Below are 25249 nucleotides of genomic sequence, written 5' to 3' on the forward strand. Positions count from 1 at the left end.
CCCTTCTTTCTCTGTACTTTTCAACCAGCTAGAGAGGCGCTGTTGAACACACCGGCTCGAGGGGTGCTACTATTGCAGTCCTACTAGATTAATCCAAGCACAAAATGGCGACTTCCTTGCGTGCGTGCTCGCATGTGTTCAGCTGCTTGAACTGGTGCGTCTGCTAGCCGCTGGTATGAAATTTGCGTTCCGGTGAAAATACACATAGCGTCTCAAGTTCAAAACTTCGCTTTATTTCTGACTGTGCATTACCGCTGAACATGTTCGCTGCTTGCCGGAATTCAATTCTGTCCACGCCGAAGCTCTCGGCGAACTCCCTTCGTTACTGCACCGGCTCCGCGTCGGAAGCGTCACTCGGCTCTACGACGAGCGCCGGTGCAAGGACACTTTCTAAAGAAGAGATCGACAAAAAGCGCGACGTGTCCCGCATTGTTCCGCGAAAGTACTCCAGAGGCGTCAAGCTCGAGTACACTTTCCCGGAGTACGAGTATGAATATAGGATCAGCTACATGCGCAAGGACTACGCCAAGTTCGGTCGCGCTACGGGCATTAACCCGGGCTTATTGTGGCCTTCCAAGGAAGAAATACAGGACTTGGTGCATATCGAAAATAAGTTCTACCCAACGCTTCAAGATTTGTGGGACAAAGACCGGGCCAAGCAAAGGGCCGAGGCGGAGGCACGACGACAGAGGGAAGAGGAGGTTGAGAAAAACATGGCCAAGTTGGCTGACGCGAGGATCGCCATGCTCGAGCGAGACGCCAATAGGAAGGCCAAGGCCGAGGAAGACCGACAGCAACGCGAGCAGATGATACTGGAGGTCCGCGAGTACATCGGCTACAACGTGGAGCCTTCCGATCCCAAGTTCAAAGAGGTGATGGCGATGAAGGAAGAGGAGAGAAAGAAAGCACAAAAGGAGGCGCGCAAGAAAGCCAAGCAGGAAAGGATGCTCGCCAAACTCATGGCCATAGGAGCTACGGGCAGCGATGAGAGTAATGCTGCCTCAGATAAAGACGACACGACGCAGGAAAGCAAACTCGCGGAAAAAGAAGACTCATAGGAATGTCACGCTGTGCTCATAGAATATTAATAAAGTGGAATTAGCAAGTATCTTATTTGTGCCTTTAATGTGTTGCACTTGCGATTGTGCTGTAGACAGAGAAAAACTTTTACCAAAGAATCACTAGTGTAAAATCAATGCCAAGTTGAAGATAAGCAGGTAGATTATGCTTCTGAGCAGTGCATAACTACCACTGCCTGATGCATGCCTTTTAGTATCATTCAAAGTTGATGTCCCCACAATCCACCAGCCCTTCGCCTTCAGCTCCTGCACAAAATTCACAAATCACCATTGTCACACACTATTACAGCTGCAATATGGCACTTCCATGCCTTAAACACCATAAAAATGATCAAAACTATATTTTTAGCATAAAAATGTGACAGAAAATGAAGTCCACAGCGGAGCAGCTCCTTGTATAGTCACGAACTGTGGCAACAACTGAAAATGACATTACACTCGAGAATAAAAGAAAGTTAATGGCGACTTTTGCAGACTGAGGATCCAAATACAAAAGGAGATTGCAGACTTTGAGATGTCGTAAATCAGTGTCGATGCCAAATTATGGCACAAAAAAAAATGGAACTTCCCATTTCTGATTTGCTCTGCTAATGACCATTGCATGGGTGCAGAGAGTTACAGTAATGTTTCAGAAATAGATGTAATGACGAAGCTAGCACTGAGTGAAAACACGAAGGATGAAACTAGCCCTACTGTGCATGTTGTATAATGTACTTGTCTGGCTACAGTCAGTACAGTCGAACACGTTTATAATGAAGTACTTGGGACCTTCGAAATTTTTCATTATGCAGGTCACTTGTTTTAATGATCACGCACTGTACCGCTCACTATAGAGCTGGCTAAGCATGTTCAGCAAAAGGAAATCTTTATTTAACATGAATTCAAGAGATACTTCGTGAACTAGTCGCCAATTTTCTTCTGCCAACTTAGCTTGACAGAAGATATGACTGCAGCCGACACTATGGCAATGAGATTCGCAACGTCCTCAGTGGCGAAATCTGGAAGTAAGGTACAGCTGCAGAGCGTAGAATGCTGCTGATATTGCCTGCCTTGTCAAAAATATGGGTTAATCGGCAGGCTCATTACCACTGCTGCCTTTGCGACCTTCGCCTCCATTTCGTCCTTTATGGCCTAAACGGTACCAGCAAGTTGTCAGTTCTGAGCAGGTCATCACACTGTTTGAAAGAAGGAGAGGGGGGGGTGACTATGATAGTAACTGTGCTGTCGGACCCTCTTGCACAGCAGCGCTTCCTATGCGCACCGCCACTCTGTGGCGGCTTCGGAAGGAAATGGTGGCGCTGCCACATGGCTTTGCTGTAAAGCAACAAATCAGCCCTCGAGGTCGTCTATATTCCTTCGTTGCACAAGCAAATTTGTTGTAGAGTTGTAGGTTGTAAGAATTCAGCTGGTCATATGAAATCCTTCATTATACAGGTCATTTCTTTCTAGAGGTGTTTGACTGCATACCTTTGTTGTCACCCGCCGTGGTTGCTCAGTGGCTATGGTGTTGGGCTGCTGAGCACGAGGTCGCGGGATCGAATCGCGGCCACGGCCGCCGCATTTCGATGGGGGCGAAATGCGAAAACACTCGTGTGCTTAGATTTAGGTGCACGTTAAAGAACCCCAGGCGGTCCAAATTTCCCGAGTCCCCCACACGACGTGCCTCATAATCAGATCGTGGTTTTGGCATGTAAAACCCCATAATCTAATTTTTTTTAACTTTTGTTGTCTGGCTAAGAGAAAAGCCAGCATGTTACTTTCTCACTACCTGCACATTTCCAACAACATATTGCGTTATAAACGCCACAAATAGCAATGATTACGCATGTGTGCAGACTAATTGCCTTGCTGTGTTTAGAAAACTATTAGTGCTTAAAAATGTAAAAGATAAAGTGTAACAATTAATGTCACAAGAACTTTAAAAGCCACAAGAAAGATAAGACAAATCCATCATTCCCTTGGTAGTGCCAGATTTCCCTTTAGCAATTTTTGCAGGAAATTATGAGGTAAACTACACTATCCCTCCTTTCCTTCACTGTCACTAAAGGGCAGTGTGTGAGCAATATTAAAGCTATTTATATGTAGATACAAAGCCTAGCCAGCATTATTTGTTTGTACTTTTTAAAACCTACATTCATTTTTAGCAGAAGTTAACGTGTGGCATGGAAGTTACTTTCTTAATATTACAGTAGCTGGCGCATTTTATCAGTATGCCTTCTTATGCCAGTCCTGCCTAGATTAGGCTCGATTTCAGTGGAAAATACCACAATGGGACATTATACCGGTTGTGCGAGGAACTTTGACATAACGACTTCAGGAATAGCAATGGTATTTCAGACAAGATTCAATATATTCGTTTTAACTCTTTGACATTGCTCCTTTTACCACTATTCTTAAAAGATTTCAAGAAAACGATATTGAGCCTCAATTACTGACTGAATTCGGCTTTGAAAGTGGCTGTATACTTGGATCAGATGGTGCGTGTTGATGTTCGCCAGCACTTCCACAATAGCAGCCTTTACCGAGTTTTTTGCACTGCGTGGCTGTTTGTTAGTCTCCCTCTCTGTGATACCAGTCATACTGAGCAGCATAGCAGGTTTAAATATTGGACTAAGATGCCACATAAAGGGTGATGTAGTCGAAAAATTTCACAGCCACTCACTCTGAAGTCGTGTGGGCTCTGTAACAAGCAGCAGATCTATTTCTTAGAGGTAGCGCTTAATGACCTTATGTACAGAAAGTCCAACTGTTGACTCTGCCACCTAAAGCTGCTCAGCAAAGGTTATCACTGGCTTTTCAAGGTTCATACCCCTAATGGCCTCCACGTGCTGAAGAAAATCAACCGTCTGAATGACATCTGACAACTTGCAGTGTTTATTTCTCATTTGCCACAGATGACAATTGGCCATGAGCTCTTGTCTCATCTGGAAAAGACAGGATTTTGCCACATTCAAGAAGGTGCTGGTCTTCCAAGTTGCTGTGATCAGCCTGTAAGGCAACTAGGATTGCATGTGGCTCATCTCCTGTATCACAATGGAAGCAGCTACCTTGATACAGACAATATACATAGGCAGGCGGAATGAGGCTGTTAATGCCCATGGTGATTTGAAGCCATTTCCTCAAATATACCTCGCATACCCTGTTTAGAAACCTAGCGAGTTCTGCTGAATTGAACTTTATGATTATAGCTGGCTTCACTGCATTTCTCATGATTTTCTAAGCATAGCCAATAGTTTCAACACTGTTGCTTTAATTTAACCGCAGGTGAGACCCAGAGTTCTAATTGTCCTACATTCGACCCTTTCAAATTGAACATTATAATAAGCTCTTTATATAAAGCTACAAGCACTTCTTTTGGTACCTTGGAACAGTGTTGTATTAAAATAGAAATCAAATTAACGAAACTACTGTATTGAACTCTCTGCATGTCTTAGTTTACAATACCAATGTTTGTGTTCAATCTACAGTTTTATTATCCCTTCTCTCATTGAGAGAATAAGTTGAACAGCAAGTAATTTCTGTTTTCTTCCGACATCGGAACAAGCAAGCAAAACAATCAGTGAAGACATGAACATATGGTTTTGTTTATTGAATACAGATGATCAGTGATTAGCAGGACTCTGAGCTTGTAGATTTCAGTCATCAGACACACCGTACTTTTTCTTGACTCTGTCAATTTCTTCTTTCTTCTTTTCTTGGTCCACTCGTTTGAAGGCCTGCAATAGAGGCAAAAAAAAGAGAATGGGAGGGAGGAAGGGAGAGCAGCCTACTTTTAGAACTTGTCTTCCTGCACACAAACACAAATTAAGCAAGAGCCAAAGCCATTCTAAGATGATTACTACAAATGGTTTCAGTGAATGAGCTGTCACAGTGATCGGTGCAGTAATTGTGAGAGAAGAGCTACTATATTGCCAGTTATGTAAACCCGAGGAAAGAGAAATAGCAAAAAATTACCTGCTCTGGGCAAAAAAAAAAAAAAATGTGCTCAGAAAACGTCAAGCCTATCTCTCGTAAGACTGTGTAAAGTTTTAGCCTCTTCATGTACAGTGCTCACAGAATGAAATATTACAGGGAAACTTTAAGTACAGTGTAGACCGCTTATAACGTAAGTCGCTGGAGTCGCGAATATCTGCACTATAAGCGGTACCGCACTATAACCAAAACAACGATTTTCAAGCCCTGCACGTATGCAAAACATGTAAACCAAGCATGTAGACACGCTTTGTACTATCGCGTGCACATCGCGATTACGTTTTCGGCAGTGAGCTGCCGAAAACAATCGCGATGTAGCCGGTGCTCTTCAAGCTCGACAGCTTTGCACCAAGTCAAAACGAAACAACTGTTTGCCGCAACCGCTGTGGAAAAAACTGTGACCGCTATCGACGCGATTATGAACGGCGACTTTGCAGTGCTGAAGGCACGCGCCCGACGCACGCACCGAGTCTGGATGAATTAACTACCATTCGCTGCAACAACTGCCGTCGAAACCGTGGTCGCTATCTTTGCGATCATCGATGGCGACTACGCAGTTTTTTATGCATGCGGCCAACGTGCGTACTGAGTAAAAACGAAACTACTGTTCGCCGCAACCGCTGCGGAGAAAACCGCGGCCGCTATCGACGCGATCGTGGATGACGACTACGCAGTTACGAAAGCCCGCGCCCAATGTGGTGTTATGCATGGCAGTAAACGCAATACAGCCTTTAAAGACACAAATAGGCTCAAGGCGTTCCGGCGTTGCTGTCATTCACGTATGATTTCAACTGATGGCTGTGGCGATGCGGACTCCGTCGCTTCGTTTCGGTTGGACGCTAGCACCGTTCTTGCTCTTTTGCGTCGCAAATTTGCGGCGCTCCTCACTCACCGAGCTCAGAAAGTAGTCCGAATTAACGAGAGTTTGATTGCATTAAATAATGTATACGCTGGCCGGGAGCACGCACCTTGTTGAGAAGCGTGCTCGCTGTCGCCATTGTCGGCGAGATTTTCCCGCGGAAGCCGCATTATAACAGGTATTTCGTCTCGCGCAACTGCACCGTAAGCGATATGCGCATATACGTACATGGAGTTCTATGGGAGGGTAAACGGGAGTCGGAAACGGCCACGTTGTAGCCAGTTCTGCACTATAAACGGTTACGTTATAAGTGGTCTAGACTGTAGAACACTCCATATGTACAATTACTCGAGAGTACCATATCGTGTCACTATGAATCTGGTCATTAAAGTTGATTTGGACTCTGATATAAGCATTACGTTGAAGTCACACGAACTTTAGATGGTAGGAATGAAGGTATTCACATTAGTAGGTGTGTGCGAACAGTGATTTTTGAGACCGAATCGAATATTGAATACTTTTTGAATAATGAATAGACTTTATCACAATGAATATATAAAACAATGTTCAAACAACGATGGTGGCCAGGAAAGAATCAAACCTGCGATCTTGTGTTAAGCAACAGAATATCACAGCCACTGAGCCATTGTGGCAGGTGGAAAAATAAGAGCTTGAGCAAATATAGATTCATGGAAGATTATTTTACTACTGAGCACTAAGTAGCATCTACTTAGCAGCAGCTAAGTAGACGAGGTAGTCACTGCTGTAACAGATTTATGTACTCTAGTCCATCTCAATGTCATGAGATCTTGCCACAAGATCTACTGTTCACATTCAAGCTACTTCATTAACAGTGATGTGTACAGACAGGTTAACTATTATACTATTGTCAGCACATGCGTCTAAAGCACTAGAACGACGTGCTTTGGGCTGTACTGACACTGTCTACCGATAACACTTTGTTCTAGATAGCTGGCATCTGAGCATGCGCTGCCACTCTGATAGAACTGCCCTGATTTTTTTCATCTCGCCAGTTACTGAAGTTTCAACAGCTGTGATCACCTGCAAAGGCAAAATTACAGATAACACATTTAGGAGTGCATTCCACTGAACATTTTGTAACATGTTAGCTTAAATTTTGCTCCGCAGCCCTGCGACACTGTCAACGGTGATCGCTGGTTATTGCATCTGTTGAAGCCTTGGTACACGGTAAGGCGAGAAAGATGAATGAAATGCCCTCAGTGTGGCTGTGCATGCTCACATGCAAGCTATCTTGAACCAGGAATTATCAATAGACTGCGCCCGTGCTGCCTAAAACACGACTGTTTTTTTAATTACTTGAACCCCTCTAAACTTTGACAAGAAGTCCTCTACAGTTCCCTGCAATGCTTTTTGGGAGTGAAAAAAAGTGTTGTGGAACAGCATGATATCAGTGATATAAATGCACCTGATGTGAACCAATTTACCAGCTTTTACAAAGTAGCAGAGAAGTGGGCGGTTGCACATCTATTGCATGCAAAAGAGACAGTGCATTCATGGTACAAAAAGGAAGGTGTATGATACACTGACACAAAAGGAACAAAAAGGACAACACAAATGCTGTGTTCCTTGCGTGCACGTTTTGCACACCTGCCTTTAAAAGCCATAAATTCCTACCAACTTTCTCAGCTATCTGTCGTTTTAAAACATAGTCTAGTGGGTGTACACAAAAGTAAGTAGTAAGTACGTGTCAAGGTTTAGAATTTCAGGCAGGCTATTAATTGTGTAAAGAAACAGCAGCAAGTGGTGTCAAAGGTTCAATGCTCGCAGTGGGTTTCCTCAACCTAGTGCAATGCTGGGCGCAACAGGAATGCGATGTGGAGGCAAAATGTCCACTACAATGGGTGAGAGTGAAACATTGAGGTGTGGACGCACATAGCGTTTCCTAAAAAAAATCACCAGAGAAAACTCGGGTGCTAGTGTCTACAGGAACTGCAGGCATGGCGGTTCACCCAGCTTGAGAACGATGGGCAGTACATGGATTTGCCTTAACTTTATCCTTCTGGCTTCAAACGGCTTTGTGCCTTTGCAAACTGATCATTTCCAACAATATACTGAGCTATAAAGGGCACAATTTGCAGTGATTAACATAAGAGCCTGCGTATAATATGATAATGTTTTTCAAGTTATTAGCGTCCGAAGTTTCCGCCTTGTACTACTACAGTGTAGACCGCTTATAACGTAAGTCGCCGGAGTCGCGAATATCTGCACTTTAAGCGGTACCGCACTATAACCAAAACAACGATTTTCAAGCACTGCACGTATGCAAAACATGTAGACCAAGCATGTAGACACGCTTTGTACTATCGCGTGCACATCGCGATTACATTTTCGCCAGTGAGCTGGCGAAAACAATTGCGATGTAGCCGGTGCTCTTCAAGCTCGATAGCTTTGCACCGAGTCAAAACGAAACAACTGTTTGCCGCAACCGCTGCGGAAAAAACCGTGACCGCTATCGACACGATTATGAACGGCGACTTTGCGGTGCTGAAGGCACGCGCCTGACGCACGCACAGAGTCAGGACGAAGTAACTACCATTCGCTGCAACAACTGCAGTCGAAACCGTGGTCGCTATTTATGCGATCATCGATGGCGACTACGCAGTTCTTTAGGCATGCGGCCGACGTGCATACCGAGTAAAAACGAAACTACTGTTCGCTGCAACCACTGCGGGGAAAACCGCGGCCGCTATCGACGCGATCGTGGATGACGACTACGCAGTTACGAAAGCCCGCGGCCAACGCGGTGTTATGCGCGGCGGTAAACGCAAGAATACAGGCTTTAAAGACACAAATAGGCTCGAAGTGTTCCGCGGTTGCTGTCATTCACATACGATTTCAGCTGATGGCTGTGGCGATGCGGACTCCGCCGCTTCGTTTCGGTTGGACGCTTGCGCCGTTCCTGCTCTTTTGCGTCGCACATTTGCGGCGCTCCGCGCTCACCGAGCTCCGAAAGTAGTCCGAATTAACCGATGTGCGGCCAAATTAGTCCGAATTAACGAGAGTTTGATTGCATTGAATAATGCAAACGCTGGCCGGCAGCAGGCATCTTGTTGAGAAGCGTGCTCGCTGCCGCCCTTGTCGGCGAGATTTTCCCGTGGAAGCCGCATTATAACCGGTATTTCGTCTCACGTGGCTGCACTGTAAGCGGTATGCGTATACATGGAGTGCTATGAGAAAATTAACGGGAGTCTGAAAAGACAGTACTATATCCGGTCCTGCACTATAAGCGGTTACGTTATAAGTGGTCTATACTGTATATGCTGATACAAACCAAAATTTTTGCTGAACAGGCTGAAAATTTAGTTCCGTTATAGCTGCAAGGCTACCGCCATCATGATCGCCCTCCAGCGTACGGGAGGCGCTATCTAGAGGTGATGTGGGCTCAGCCATCATAACGTGCTCACATAGCAAGCGAATGTGCACTTCGGCAGCACATGAGCTAACATGTTAACCACGTGAAGTGCACACTAATGGGAAAATGCATTTTTTCTCTGCAGTGAAGCTGCAAAATGTCAGGACCACGAAAGCAGTACCCTGTTGCCTTCTAGAGGAATGAATATGATTTTAGCTGCAGAGAACCGGTGGTGATGAAGATTGAAGTGCTGCAGTCTAATGTAAATAAATGTTCTTGCTGAGTTTGCCTCACTAGTATAATACGCAAATGAAACACAAGCAGCAGCGAATGTAAAGTGTAAAAGAATGATTAAATATGTGGCATCGCACAGAAAAAGATAACTACTGATTCCTTTGGTAGAATGCTTTGTGTCAGCGAATCCGGAGAGATAGCAGTGCATATATTCAGCACACACCCAAAGAGCTATGTGATGTCCTAAAAGCAGCACTGATAACAAAGTTTGGAGACCATTACACTAGTAAAAAATTCTAACAGTCTTGAAGCAGAGACTGCAGTAGGAACATACTTCATTAGTTGAACACATATATGTGCTACTGTGCTACAATACAATGTACTAAAACATGTGCCAGCACAAGGGACATCAGTGTACCGGAACAAACAAATACGTAAAAATGGAAGAAAAATACACTACTGCACATGCTTGCTGGTCAGTTACTGGCAGCCTATGTACACAGAGAATGAGTAAAGAGAAATCGAAAGTGTTTGCAAATAGAACGGAAAGAAATCTATAGACAGCACACTCCTTTTAATACAGATGCACGAAATAATAATCATGTCCGGAGGTGGTATGCAAAAATCGCTCGATACCCCCCCCCCCCCCGCCCCCCCATGCCACGACTGTACAGGCACTCTCAGGTTGCAATCATTTGGGACACATTTTGTGGGTGCTTTTCAAAGCTGCCTTCTAAGAAATGATTTCCTTAAATTATGCTGTAGCCGCATTTCGTGCTGAAACACATTGCCATGTTGCCCAAGAACAATGCGCTGTGAAATTGGAGCAGTGAACAATGCCCTTACCTTAGTAGGCTGGTAGTACAAGACGACAAGGTAGCGATTGCAGACGTTGAAACCAGACAGGTGATCACAGGCATTCTTGGCATCAAAGATGTCTTCATAGACAACAAAGGCCGTGCCACGAGTCTCTGGTGTATTTCCACTGCACGTGAAAAAGGAACAATAGTAAAACCTTGCAGAACTCGAACACAAAATAGTTGTGTCCTGCTGTGATCATGCAGAATTCACACCAGACCAATAGCGCACCATTCTGGAACAGCATATATCCTTGTACAACAGAGGGTACACTAGCTAATTAACCAGATTTATAAAATTGTCAGCACACTTATAGGAGTGTAATATTAAAAGCATGTTATTCATCACTCTGTGAAGAAAGTAACAATAGTTTTTATATTGTCTAATTACCATGTTTAGTTTAGGTTATATTAACCAACTTAACAACTATCAAATTTACAGTAAAGTGTCAAACGAAAATATTGTAGACTTATAAGCTTGATGGAATTATCCAAAAATTCTAAACTTTAAAAAGATTGACACTATGTAGAAACCTTGAATGACCAATGCATCTGTACATGAGAGCAATTATTTTTAACATAATTAGCCCCTCAAGTGCCAAAAACGAGCCTTACCAAGAGCCTGACTTGTCCACACATTCCACTGCCCATTTTAAGTACCAGCAAACAATGTGCAGTTGTACAATGTTTGCCTCGACTATCTCGACCTAAATCTCTGAGGAAGACTTCATGCTAAGTGAGAACATCAAAAGCAAGTTTTTGGTACGTGGTTGTTGAAGAGCAAGGAACACAATCTTTAGTTTTTAAAATTTCGTATAAATGTTGTTAATTAATACACACATCATATATGTTTGGCTTCTGTGGTAATTCTCTTATTCAAGTGGAAAATAAAATGAATGGAAATGTTCTGATCATTTCTTTCAGATTTCTAACCAGAGATTAAAAGCGTTAACAAAGACACTTTAGTTTCTGAAAAAGGCTGGACAGTGTGATGTGGCTGGTGACTTTCAACGGTAAACTTCATATGGTGCATTGAAATCTTGTCTCATAGTTTCATGTTCGTTGGGTGCATTATGGTATCTAGATGTGATGTGTAATTGTAGCTTTCACCAGAGTTCATCTGGAGCACACACGGTGCAACAAGTCCCCTGGAGCCATAACGTGCTAGTCGAACTGGTGTCAGTTGTTTTAGGGCAGAAGCGCACTATACTCAGTTTCATACAGCAAGCAGCTTTATGGAGGCAAGAGAGACTTTTCACACTGCTCGCACTTGCAACCAAACATTGCGCATGAAAGAAAGATATTGTTATGGTGTCATGTAATTAAATGTAAAATTCAATCTTGTACTTCTACATTAAAAGATATGATGCAACTACTATATGAAAGGCATTCAAAATCTGAAACTATCATAAAACAAGCGAAGTGACACGTTTCTGCGATGAGCAGCCACAGCACACCGTTTGCGCTCACAACTTTAACATAGTTGCATACTAGAAGCACGAAGGTGCACAAATAATATGTGACTCCATATAACCTTACGTCTGCAAGTTGCAGTTGCAATACATGAAGCATTCATTTTTTTTGCACTATGTACTGGAAGACACCAACCGGGACGCAATGAACATTGGTTGTAAAGAGAACACGAAGTGACATGGGGGAACGCAAACTACCAAATGGTTTATTGTCAGATAAAAGCACATTTTTAAAAGAACACGACGACACATTGTGACAGCATGAACTATGGTTATAACAGATCCTCTCAGATCGTGTTCTCACGTTTCTGCTCGCTATATTCTATTAGTGTGTTCTGCATGTGCATGCGTCCCTTGTGTAAGCAAGTTCAGCATTAGTAAGCATGACTGAAGGCATGCCCACACAGTTGCCTTTTTCTTCTTCTATTTTTAAAGCTTCTTGGATATCCCTGGTCACCTTTTTTCTCTTTAGCGATGACTGTCGTCTTGTAAACATTAGGTGTGGATTTGCACATTCTACAATGCATGGCCAGATTGCTGGATACGGCTATCTGTTGGCATGTGTATCTATGTTCTCCAAGCCTGTCATTAAGACAGCGTCCCGTTTGACCCACGTATACCTTGCCCAATGTAAGCGGAATCTTGTACACTCCATTACATTCACAGGCCACATACTTATGCACATGTTTTATGCGACACGTTCGCTGCAGGCGCTTCTAATCTGAATTCACTTCCTTGCATAGGCCTCTTAGCTTTATCGGCACAGACAACAGCACTGCTACGTCGTGTCTTTCTGCCACCTTTGTTTAAAAGGTGTGATAGGTTGTGAAGGTCAGGCACAACAGCAGCTCACTCATGTCTATCCTTATTCTTTTTGTCAAATTTTCTCAGCTCTGTGATTTGCGGAATCACTTGCTAGCCAATTTGGATAATTATGGCTCTGAGTGGCGCGGTTAACACTCCCAGGGCGAGATCTAGTAAACATAAATACCCAAGTTAGTGGACGGATTGATAGCAGTCGCCGTAGCACAATTGGCAGTTCAACGCACGTAATGCAGTGGTTGTGGGTTCGTTTCCCATCGGCGACGCGTTATCTTTTCGTCCACTTTGATTTCCCTTTATTATTTTCTACATTTCAATTTCAACCACATCTAATTTCCCCGATGATTCCCTTGGCATCGTTGTCTGTTGGCTTATATATATGGACAATTGTGTTAAGGAGACCAACTTTCTCAGAACAATAGCGTTTTAGTGTGTCGATCAAACGGCATGAGCTAGTTTGTTCGTAATTAACAAGGTGAAAGTGTCACTTACACTCTAATCTGCCTGATGGCTCCGTACTTGCCGAAGATATCGTACATTTCCTCCCCAGAAATTTTGTACGGGAGATTCCGGACGTACAATATTCGGTTCACTTCTGGCGGCAGCCGCACCTGCACATGAGAAAGGAAAGAATTAGCTGAAATCTTACACAAATGTGAAGTCGCCACAAGCACGTAGATTGGTGATAACACACCCTGCGAACAAACGAGGAAAGAACAATGGCATACAACCGACGTGTTTCTAAAGGCCTTTATATTTGAAAAAAGCACTCTTAAGAGGTAATAAATGTGCAGAGCATATTATACAAATGTAAAACTAGTAAAACTTACGCTAGTTTTCCTTTGCATCGCCATGATTGCGTTTTGTTTTGACTGCTCTGCACTACGGATTAGTTTGGCTCGGCTTGGCTATTAGTGCAAACCTTGATTGCAACCGATTGCAACTATAAATTATGTTAAACAAAAATAGTTTATTGTATAAATATATAATTACGCAAAAATAACAAATGCGTATAAATTTAAAATGTTTCACCACTGAGGCATGTTTTTGGAAACAAAAATGTTCTTGGTAGCAGTGGTTGGTATGAAGTCAGCGTAAGCCGTCCTTGTAGCCGTCGCGAGTACGCTTTGCTTGGCTTTGCGAGGGTGTAGAAAACGGCAGCAGCTTTGCGTCGGCGTAAACAAATCCGCAGAAGAATCGTGTCCCCGGCGCTTGACAACCGCGCCTGCGTCTATGTCTACTGCCCCAAGAGAAGAACGGAAGGCGTTCACGATGTCGGGGAGCGGTAAGAGCAACTGCTGAGCTTTGCTTCAAACAACGTTGTCGTGTAGGCTTAGGTATCAGCTGCTCCGCCGGTCGAGTTGGCATTCCCCACGCCGAGAAAGCTTAGCAGCTGTTGTGTTTTAGGTGGTCCTTCACAAAATTACACGACGCTGTGAGTCGCCGTTTCGTTGAGAACCAAATTAAAAAGCGTCTTGTCACTACATGCGCTGCAAAAGGCGTCCGACGAAAGGGGAAATTCATGTCACTCCGAGGGAGGCGTACTAAAATCGATAAATTCCGCAGTAGCGAAGCTGTGTCGTGCTGCACTGTTTAAACGCTTGACTGCTCTTGCGCATGAGGCTAATTGTGCCTTTGCACTTTTCACGGGGTTCAGGTTGCCACATACTGGAGCACCTGTTCGCACGTCCGCTTATTACTGCACGGGCTTCTCGGGGTTTTATTCCGTGGCGCGTATTAGCGCTCAGCGAGAGCCAAGATAGCCTTCATTCACCATGGCTATCCGATCGTGCGAATTTCGGACGACGTACGCCAAGCTGGTTGCAATATTCGTCCCTACGCGAAAATTCATTACGGGAACCCGACGCCACTGTGCAGGCAGATTCTGACGGCATTGTTGTGCAATGACTCGCGGCCGGCGACTCGGTCGTTCGCTCCCAGACCCGCGCACAAAAGGAACCTGTTTGCATGAGGTAGTTCCGTTGCAGCCTAGATGTGTGATCGGTTTTCAGCATATCCGGCGTGCTCTTTTTCTTTATGGACCTGGTTTAGTTTTTGGCTGTTTCGGCGATGCTAGCGCAACGTGTGGGCGGGTGCAGTCTGTGCAAAATGGGAGCGGCCAGCCAGCGAGCTTCAGATGTGAATTTAATTCACCTACTGCAGCTGTCGCAAAACGCTCTGGGGAATGTCTTATCTGGGGTCGTTATTGCTGGCGAACAAAGCTGTAATGAAGCGAAAGATAATGTGAAAGCTTCCATTATCTGTAAAAGCAACATAATGTTGCGCGTCCGGCAGTATATTTTTGTGCTTGCATTGCGGAAATCGAAAACTCTTAAAACACTACAGACATGCTACCGTTGCAGTGTCTTTCTGATTGTAAGCCTCGACTTTTTCGTGCATTTTTGCTGCGTTGCCTGTGATTGCAATCACTGTGTCCCTCCTTAGCTCATTGACTGATACTGCAGATAGCTGTTATTCTTGAGTTGCGTTAAGCTACCCATTATCACTTAGTCTCCACAGGCCGTCATTGTCAGTGCGAAGAACTATATCTGTGATGTGTGGAAGAGTGATACTTTTATGTGACATGCACTAGAGAACCACGCAGCAATAATGAAATTCCAGATGCATCAAGCCACATAGACACCAAATAGAAATATTGCAACATGGAATGAGCACGCGACTGGAGTGGGGATCCACAACATTCTTGTGGTCATGTGAATAGCAAGTCGCCGCCAAAGTGAATGAAAATAGCAAAATTACTTTACGAATGCAATTATTATACTAATTAAACCTTAATGAATTGTGCAAGTATAATTGCTACAAAATGCATGTCTTTTTTTTTTTTTTTTTTCAGACAGCAATTGTGCAGTGTGCATTATCTGTTGAAGTACTGAGGTGTGAACTTGCTTCATTGAAGCAATGTTTCGGTTCATTTGATAACACACACCGATGACTTCTTTCATGAAATGCGTGCATAAAAATATTTTGACAAATAACCATCTCTTGCACTTAGGACTGACTAATGTTGTGAATCCTCTTGTCTAATTATCATGGCAATAAATATTAGCTCAGGGAAGCAGTTTATTTACTAGAATCTTGCTTCAGTAATATGATTGTTTTCAAGGGAACAAAAAAAAGTTACGCTGAATAATTTTACTCAACTGTCAGAAATATCGTGTGTTCTCATGATGTCTTCTGGGGAGCTTCATGCCAGCAAGTGTTTCGCACGCAGAATCTCTTATTACTTAAAAGGAAGCCAAGATGTCTGGCTGATGATAAACCACGTCTCTGGCCTGCGCCTTACATTTTCTCATAAGCTGTAAATATAGGTTAGCTTTGTTTGGTCTTTTGTTGTTTGCATTATGTTTGCATTTGTCGTTTGCATTACTGTGGTCTAGACTACATGGTTTTCATATGCATTCTAAATGTGGAACGAGAGCACAGGCTGGGAAGAATTAATACATTCATGCGATAAACTTGTAGAAAAATAAATGTTTAACCAGTTGTCAAAGGCTCTAAACATATAATAGCTGCTCCAACAACCGAATGCAAAAGTAGTGTATCGCGAAGTAAATGGTAAAACATACCATCACATAAAGTGTACATGTTTCGTACACAGTACGCACAAAAACACATACACGTAAGCATGTATACATGCATAAGAAAAACGAAAAGCTCGGCAGACGAAAACAGAAGCCGCTAGGTCTAAAAAGATCCCACGGAAGATGTTACAGGTGAACACGCCCACGCTTGTTGATATGCATGTTATGTGTGCCAACTGCGCTCTGCCGCGCAGCATTTTAAGCGCAGTTGTTTCTTGCACGTTGGAGGCTAGCGAGTCAGCGACCCGAACGCACGAGGACATTCGGTCAGATAAGCGCAACTTAAGAGAAAGCGAGTGGTCAAAATGTGTCGCGTTAAGTGACAGCGCGCGTACCGCAGCGCGGTCTGTAGGACTGGCAGCTGCCAGAGACGTCCACGGGCGTGGAAGGCCAGGCATCGGCACCCACCCACGACGGAGGGGCCAGTGAATACAGTGACTGGGCAGACTGGCGTTCGTTCGTATACAATCGAGCCGTCTGCACGACTCCGCGAGGGCAACTGACAGGCGTCTATTTTCGCCTTGGGGCTGTTGGCGTTTCGAAGAACTTTTTGTCAGCCCGACGCTGCTTCTGGTAAGCGAAGCGTCTATTGGATAGCGGCCAGCGGAAGCGGAGTGCTGTCTCGGTGGTTGGATTGTTGTTGCCGAGAGCAAGAGCGAGCCGCGCGATTTGCGCGTGCCTTGTAATGTAGCTGGTCGGCCGTTGATTCTTCGCTTTATGCCTGAACAATCATTACGTCACTAACCATCCGTCAAGCCGCTCAAGTGGAGTCAATGGGCAGCGGACTCTCGGGGGAGGAGCAACGGGAACTGCGCGGGTTCAAGCCCTGGCGCTGACGCCATACGCGTGTTCCTTGCGTGGTGCTTTATTTTTTTTATTTTTTGCCCGCCGTATGTACGAATAATTATACACGGGATAATATTGCTCTGGTTGTGTAGTGTAATCGGAAATTCGTATGATCGATAACGGACTGATTCGGTAAACTCAAGCCCAGAATTGGGAAGACCTAGAGCCTGTACGAAAGCGCTCATATAATCGAGAAATTCGTATGATCAACAACGACACGGATTACTGAACCCAAGCCTACAAAGAAGAAAATCGTGTGGTTTCGAAAACAGCATCTGATCGCGCTCGTGAGATTATCGTGCAGATGCTATTCACGAACGGTACCGCGAGTGAAACTCATTGTCGTTACACAAATCTATAACGCTTGCCGACAGCCGTATTATGAAGATTTGCGCAGTTTCGAAACTCTGTCCATTATATCTTTCGATCCGGACCTTTTGCTTGCATTACATGAACGCGATTGCACGTCGGTGGTGTCACCTGGACGCAGTAGTTGCCTTTCATACTTTTTTTTTTTTTTTTGCACGCATTTCTGCCTCGCGCTCGCCACGGCATTACTCCATTGTTCAGCTGGCTTCTGTCGGCCCTCGTGTTGCTTATTTTTCGCACTTACAAGCCTTTTCTGTGTGACGCACTCGATTGGAACGTCGCCTCAGTAGCTAATTTCTATTGCCTGGCTCGCGCTCGCACACAGCTAAATAAACGTTCTGTCGTGCAGCTGCGCGCACATATTGGCGGTGCTTATTCCGCTTGCGAAAGCAAAGCTCTCCGACAACTTATCCACAGGCCTAACGGTTCGCGTAGCCCGAAATTAGCAAAGAGCAAACTGGGCGAGTTTATATTGGACGTGTTGTGGGTCTTAGTCCGTTTCGCTCTGTTCGATTTCGAAATAGAAAGAAAAATCCAGCTTTTATGCGTGAGTTTCGGTTCAAGTGCTGGATTAAAGTGGATTGCGCTTTCTCATTCACTTCGAACCGTCTCGCAAAGGCTCGTGATGGAAGCGCAATTAGATTTGTAGCGGAAACTGCGGATAGAAAAGCAACTTTACCGAACCAGTCCTTATTATCGTAAACTCTAAAGAAGACTAACAGTTACTAAGAAACACCTATTCATATCGCGATGTTCATTAAATTCGTGTAAATGTACGGTTCGTGACGAATAGCTCGAAAATTAAATAAAATATATGGACGCGCCGTAGTATCAGCGCGACGTGCATCAATGCATCAAACATTGCAGCATATCTTAAGAGAACAGTATATCATTGGAGAAGATTTGCAAACAATCCCTTGCGCACCCTAAAGCTTTGCTGTCGCACGAGTGGTTTGCGTATACGCAATCCTCTTGCATCTCCTAAGGCTCGTATAGCACACTAAAAATTGGGCGTACTACAAACACCAACAAGGCAACAAGCGATACCACAGGAGCGCTTATACATCTATGGCAGCAACCGTGTATGTAGTATTTAGTGTACACGTTGGGATGGTGAGCAGCTGCCGTTCGCTCGTAGCCACAATGTTATCGGCTGACTTTTGTCAAACATGTTATCCGCTCGCATACACGTTCCTAAGCAAAACACTGCTGTTGCTCCAACACACGCACGCACATGCGCAAAAAAAAAAAAAAAAAAAAAAAAACGCAAGAGGGATTTTTAATGCAGTATAAAAACGTGATGACACGGCACTGCCGCTCGGCAGACCGTGTACAATACCGCAGGCAAAGCTGTCTTTACCAACTAAACGCTTAGCACATTCCACCTGTAGGTTTTTGTGATTGTACGAAGTCGGTAACGGGCACAAACGGAAATTAGTTAATTAATTGGCTCTTCTTTTTAAAAGGTGCATTTATTTTATGCTGCGTAGTTTCTGGCGATTCGCCTTACTCTGCGTTGAAGACAAGCGGTGTCAAAACACCGGCGGGCGAAGCTTCCTTGCACAATGGGAGGTGATCGAAGTTTGCCCCGAACTGCGTCGGGCCGCGCGCGTCGTCCATTTCCGTTGCATTGTTTCGGCGCTTCCTGGGCGAGATAGCTGGCGATCCGAGTGCAAGATAAATGCGGATTCGCGGGCTTGTTGCTACGAGTGTCAGTGTCGAGCCCTTCTTGCAAACCTCTGACCGTCGGACAGACGAATCCTTACATCGCACTCTCAATGTCGACGAAAAAGTTGCTTCGCTTGTTTGCTTCTTTTTAAAGACTTTAACCGTGGCCGCCGCTGTGTTGCCGAATAACTCGCACATAAAAAGACAAGTAGTGATGGAAGTGCTGCTCCCATTGCTCCAAATTGCGCCAAAAGAGAAATGCTGCTACATGCTGCTCCAAACTGTAATTCTTGTGAATAACTGCTCCGAAACGGGGCGCTGGGAAACAAAAACTGTAACAGTGTGACCAACCTAAGGAAACCGAAAACAAGCTGTATACTATAATTTTCTAAAATGCAGTGAAGCCAGTCGTAGCATCGGCTGTAGCCGAGCCCATTGAGGCATTTTTCACGGCGCACGTGGGTGCACGGTCTCCACGGTGCCTATGGAGTTCGATAGCTCATCCAGCGTCTTAATTGTTTATTACAATTTCCATTGATTATTGTATGTGCAATATGTTTCATAGTAAATAGTAATGTTTATAAGATGTTTGGGTGATGCTTTTAACTCGCGGAGTCCTATGGCATATTTTTCCATCTGCTACGAAAACACCAATAGCTGTTCCAAGCTGGCATTTTTTTCTGCTCCGAAAACACTTATGGCTGCTCCAAAGTGGCATTTCTTGTGCTCCGAAATCTGCTCCACAAAGTAAAATGTCGCTTCCATCACTGGACAAGAAAAAAAAAAAAAAATTGGAGGACGCTTACGCTTCACCTTCAAGAGTAGAACGCGATAGCATTCAAATATCCTTGACTGTTTCTCACACTTCCCTGCAACTGCAGCTTATGTAACCGTAATGTTTACCGGGAAACGCCGGCGGTGAACGCTATGCACGAAGGCGCGCTTTCTGGTAGAAACGCGGCCTCTTTCGTGGGCCGGCCTTTTTATTGTTTGCACCTTTAATATTTCAGCCTGAAAAGATTTAGCATAAAAGGCAAGCGCTGTCGGTGTTTTGTTTCATGACAATTGTTTGTGGGCTGTCACTCTCATAATTCCGAGGAATAACTTTGTAAAGAATGCAAGACAAAGTGTGAGCAACTTTAGTGGTAAAGTATATTTGGAGGGCCTGCGTGGTTTGGGATGATTTTCTCGACCGCCGGCGGCAATGCCGACGCCGGATTGTCTGCGACACGGGGCCCTAAACGCTATCGCGTTAAAAGAAATGCGTACCCGATGTGGGACCGAACCTCGGTCTCCCAGCGCGAGCGCCAGACGATCTAATCAGTCGCACGCGTATACTTGTGCCAAACTTCAGACGACTGGCGCGTGCGTTGCATCGCGGATATACCATAGCCAAATCCATAGCACACGTTCTGCGCGAGAGCACATGCACGCGCGTCAGTTTCCATTTGGCCACAGACGCTGGAATGAAACCTTGCTTTCGCCGTCGTGCTTCTCTCTGCGTACCACACCCCCACCTAACCATTCCTCCCTCGCCACGACTCCGTCGGCGTTTTGCAATGCGCATTCGCTTGAACTGCAGTCGGCATTTCGGCATAGCGTGCGAACGATGCAGCCCCAACCTATGACCTTTGGGGTTAATTAGGGCGAGGATAATTAAGGCACAGTTAAGTATGGTAGCGTCATTAAAGCGCTCGAACCCGCGACCTTTGGTCGGGAAAAAACAAGTAACAACGCATTCGAATGAAAATGTCAAGTAATTTAATGAATGTCTTTTGAGTAATAGTGTAATAGTTCAATGAATGTCTCTCGACTTCAATGCCATGCAGTGTTTACACTGCATGACATTGAGGTGGAACAAATAGCAGTGTTCAACAAAGTGAACAAAAAATTGCGTTACGTAACACGTTGCCAAGATGACAATACAGTTGTACACATCGCGTATAGTGTTAGCGCACTTAACCTCATCACGAAACCTTCGCTTTACAGATATTCCAATATGTGGGGTGGATCTGCATTTTTTTTCCCTTGCGTTTGAAGGTTAAGATATAATATGCGGGAACATTAGGACAAAAATGGCGCAGACAGGACGAAGTGCAGACTTCAACCTTTATTGATCGAGACATCGCGAAATATCGCGTGCACAGTATAATAAAGTTGTTTCCATCCATCCACATCGAATTATAGCTTGGCTTGCGTCATGTATATCTCCATCTTCAGTTCTTCACGACTTTAGAAATAGCTTTCGTGTTCGGGGAAGTGCATTCGAGTCCAATGGGACTTGAGTGTAATCCGTTCGCTAGGTATTCTCCACCGTGATGAACGAGGAAGAGACGCCGCCGACTGTAAAAGAGAATTTGCATGGTGTGGGCTCCAAACAGTGCTGGACCAAGTATAGCCCGTTTTTACCGCAGAAAACGCACCTTTGCTAACGGCCGTGTCCCCTTGGATGCGTGCGATGAAGGTTTGCTTTATTTATTGTTTATTGCTGGCGCCAGCGTGGTGTAGAGTGCGACCTCGTTCACATACGAGCGCTTTTTTACACCATACAGAATAAAGAAATATGGCCTGTGGCAGATGGCATAATTATAGTCATTGAGTTGGATTAGTCAGAGGCGGACGTTCCTTGTGCGAACGAAATGCATAATGGACCAATTAAAAGATCACTAATCGACTTCTTAATTGATAACTTTACGGCACATATATTGCAATTTATTGTGGCCGGTGAGTTCGCATGGCGTATCTACTGGGAACGATTTTTCGGGATCACACCAGTTTCGAGATATTCATTCTCAAAGTGTGCGAGGAAACACATGGTCGTTCCAGTTACTTTTGTGCTTCACGGTATAAAACTGCGCTTTGTTGAAAAGTAAATTGAACAGCAGTACATTTTTACCCCAAGTTTCACGGCACATGTCTCGAAACCCGTGCGATCCTTGAAGTCGTTCCAAGTGGATATGCCTTGCGAAGTCACCGACGAGAATTCGTAAATTACAATACGTGCAGTAAGTTAATTAATCACGAAGTAAAGGAGTGAAATTTTCAACCTCCGCACTGTACGCGTGCGTTTCCCGGGTTCCCACGTCCACATCCTTGGGTATTTATGTATGTTTAGAAGTGTCAGCCAGCGCCATTCATGGGAGCATCCTTTATGACCGATGGCGTCATGTAGTGCGTGAACTTAAGCAGGAAGCTAACCGATAAACGCTCTTGTATATACCACCAGAATGCATCAAACCTGCCGTAGTCTAAACCCTCACTATGCATTGAACGACGTGTCGTACACATACATAAATTGCCGAAAAATGTGGACAGCCCCCACCGGCGTAGCTCACGTGGTATATAGAGCTACGCACGCGTAGTGCGAAAGGTATGGGTTCGACTCCCACTGGCGGCAAGTTTTTTCCGTCCACTTTCATTTCCGTTTATACCTTATCACTTCTACACTTCAATTAAAAAAAAAAAATTCCCCACGTAGTGTTGAATGCGCAAACGGTCGCGTATCGTCGAAGCTCGACGCGGTATGGACACAGCATCCGCCTAGCACGTTTTCCGTTCCCGCCAGGCAGCTATTTTCGAGGTCGACTTGTTCCAGTTGACGCACGCGCGCACTCTGGTTTATAGTTCGATTTTATTATTCGGCATACGGGAACCTGCGAAACCTTTTTCGCAGATCTTAACAGCGCGAAATTTGGGATCCAAACTCGAGGTTTGAAACTATTTAGAAGGACCCACATTTGCTTTGCCGGAGTAGTAGCCGTAGTAGTTGCGAATTATCGACTGTCGATAAACGTGTCAGTCACGTAAAAATTTTATTCCATGGCACTGCAGACTCCTTTGAAAGCGTTGTGATGATGCATTGTACACTATCTAGTGTATAATGAAACGCAGCTCGTCGAATGTGGTAGTGCCTTCAGGGATGTGGTTGTGTTTAGCAGTACTCGGTACCCAAATTTACGTTATACCGTGGTTTAAGGGGCTAACCTATAAAGGAAACAGGGAGAGAGGAAGTTGGCTGCTGGCCACAGTGTAGCCGTCTAACTTTGGCTGCTGACTTATAGTAAACTGGAATTAGTTTGCTATACTGCTAACAGCTGAGCGGCGGCCAGCAGAGGCGGACTGGCGGAAGAGGGGGAGGGTGTTGGAGTATATGACAGAGATATGTAATTAAGATAGAATACAGTGGTAGGAGTAAACTATATACCTTTATTTACAAGTAGAAAATATGTCAGCATTTCACCCATACTTTGCCCGCAGGGTCACTTCACTTCGTGTTAGTTGCTCTGCGCCGCGCACTATAACTGATTTTTGCTTTGTAGATAAGCCGCGTTGCGAGAGGCCCGGATTCGGTAGGAAATAATCTTCCATTTCTGAACACGTGGTGCGCTTCTTGTTACGACAGCGAAGCTACCGGAAACGCGATAAGGGTGCGCGTGAGCAAGCATACGCGGGCTCATTTCCGGTCCCGGAAGCGGCATTTAAATGTCCTGGTTGCTATTTATTTGTTGCTTGTCTTTCTTCTTTTTTTTTTTCCTTAGGCTTAATATTCTTTAATAAATTTTACCGCTACATTCGCACGGAAGAGGGTGTGTTCTTTCTTCCTGTAAGTAAATATTGCAGTTTGATTCGAAAACCTTACTTTCGAATACACACCGCTGTAGTATGGCAAAAAACAACAGACACCCATCAAGGCGAAAAAAAAATTATTAAAAAAAAAAAACTCGACGTTTCGGCTACCACACGGGACAGCATGGTTCACAATTTGTTTCCAGTGTGAGGAGTCGAAACGTCCTTTCACATTGGTCGGCGTCTGTTTCGTTTTGCCATGATTCTTCTCGACCAGACGAGACTCCCGACTTCACCTTTAAATGATAACAAACTGACCGTCGAATTTTAAAGGAAACCATTTATTATGGGACCTCCGACTTATCTTGCACGGAGATTCAAACACGGAGATTCAAACAAAAGCGCGCGCTAGACAGCACGCGTAAAATTGTACCGGCGCACACTGAGGAAGTTGACGACTCGAGCGTGCAAACGCGTGCGTCGGCCTAGTTTACCGTAGACCGTCTCGTGCCATGCGGAGAAGCGACAGTATACGGGGCAGCGCTGAGCGTTATTCCAAGGGCTGTAACACTGTAACAGTGTTTTCCGGGATTATTATTTTTTTTTAAGAAATCGCGTTCTTGGTGTGATGCGTACAATAAGTGAGAGACTATAGTTTTGGTGCGCCTCCTCCGCATTGTTTATTTTTGAAGGACTATCTTATTGTTATTCATTATTGGACAGTAGCTTCCTTTGGCCCTTACTATACAGTGCAGCTAGAGCTGGCGTTCGGTTAAATCATTTGTGAATAGGACTACGTGGAACTTACGTGGACAAAGTAACGATTTTGCATAAATACGCAGACTATTGTGAGATTTGTCCACGTTGAACGCTGAAATGTGGCTTACAAGTAGGCGAGTAAGTACAAGTAAATAAAAAAAATTATGGTGCGCGGTTGGAGTGCAGCGTTGGTGCGTTTTGTTCTGAAGCTTACAAACCAATCGGTCGTATTTGTGGGCTAGTTTTGGACTTTCGGCGCGAAATTAAAAATAAATTTACGTTTGACCTTGATTTCCTGTTTTAGTAATCAACCCCTTACTGCGAAGTTAACCAAAATGGATCTTGAAGAAACATATCAGCCTAAACTGACGTACTGTTCCTCTTCAGTGTCGATCCCTTTAAGCTTCTCACGATGTAGGCCTATTTTCCAATTGCTGTTGAAACAGCTGGTTTAATGCCCTCACCTCTCCTCATTGCGTACTCGAAACCACTTCTGTCTTCCGTCCCTCATGAACTCGGGTTGCGACGTTCACGGCGTTGACCTAGCTTTTCTCGGATGCAGTTCCGTATGCCGGTTGTTCGAACGAACATTTTAAGCGCGTAATTGTACCCGCCGCGGTTTAGTATCTATGGCGTTGCGCTGCAAAGCACGAGGTCACTTCTCGTTCACGGCGACTACATTTCGATGAGGGCGAAATGGAAAAGCGCTTTTGTACTTGGCTTTAGGTGCACGTTAAAGAACCCCAGATG

General features: G+C 44.6%; 3 protein-coding genes across 3 annotated transcripts in view; 2 read left to right on the top strand and 1 right to left on the bottom strand.

Annotated features, from left to right (window-relative positions):
* The first annotated feature begins 96 nt into the window (after window positions 1-96).
* LOC119450139 (growth arrest and DNA damage-inducible proteins-interacting protein 1) lies at window positions 97-1108 on the top strand. Its single transcript, XM_037713506.2, has one exon. The coding sequence runs from the start codon at window positions 261-263 to the stop codon at window positions 1056-1058; it is 798 nt and encodes a 265-aa protein (XP_037569434.1). The 5' UTR covers window positions 97-260; the 3' UTR covers window positions 1059-1108.
* A 3531-nt stretch (window positions 1109-4639) lies between these two features.
* LOC119450140 (splicing factor 3B subunit 6) lies at window positions 4640-13615 on the bottom strand. Its single transcript, XM_037713507.2, has 4 exons — window positions 13520-13615; window positions 13182-13300; window positions 10385-10523; window positions 4640-4795 (listed from the first exon to the last, which is right to left on the bottom strand). Exons 1-4 carry the CDS (start codon window positions 13541-13543, stop codon window positions 4715-4717), a joined length of 363 nt encoding a protein of 120 aa, XP_037569435.1. The 5' UTR covers window positions 13544-13615; the 3' UTR covers window positions 4640-4714.
* Window positions 13616-13793: 178 nt separating this feature from the next.
* LOC119450141 (tumor protein D52) overlaps window positions 13794-25249 on the top strand; it is a 38251-nt gene continuing 26795 nt past the window's right edge. Inside the window, exon 1 of the mRNA XM_037713513.2 lies at window positions 13794-13974. Coding sequence (XP_037569441.1) covers window positions 13923-13974 — 52 coding nt within the window. The 5' untranslated portion in view covers window positions 13794-13922. The remainder of the gene's footprint in view (window positions 13975-25249) is intronic.

The sequence above is a fragment of the Dermacentor silvarum genome, chromosome 4 (assembly GCF_013339745.2).
Source record: "Dermacentor silvarum isolate Dsil-2018 chromosome 4, BIME_Dsil_1.4, whole genome shotgun sequence".
Lineage (NCBI taxonomy): Eukaryota > Metazoa > Arthropoda > Arachnida > Ixodida > Ixodidae > Dermacentor > Dermacentor silvarum.

Excerpts from the sequence above, each read along its gene's own strand:
- LOC119450139 (XM_037713506.2), top strand. The coding sequence starts at position 261 with ATGTTCGCTGCTTGCCGGAATTCAATTCTGTCCACGCCGAAGCTCTCG.
- LOC119450140 (XM_037713507.2), bottom strand. The coding sequence starts at position 13,543 with ATGGCGATGCAAAGGAAAACTAGC. Across the intron at positions 10,524-13,181 it reads GCCATCAGGCAGATTAGAGT|TGGAAATACACCAGAGACTC; the intron begins GTAAGTGACACT and ends TTTCACGTGCAG. Across the intron at positions 4,796-10,384 it reads TGTACTACCAGCCTACTAAG|GCCTTCAAACGAGTGGACCA; the intron begins GTAAGGGCATTG and ends CCTCTATTGCAG.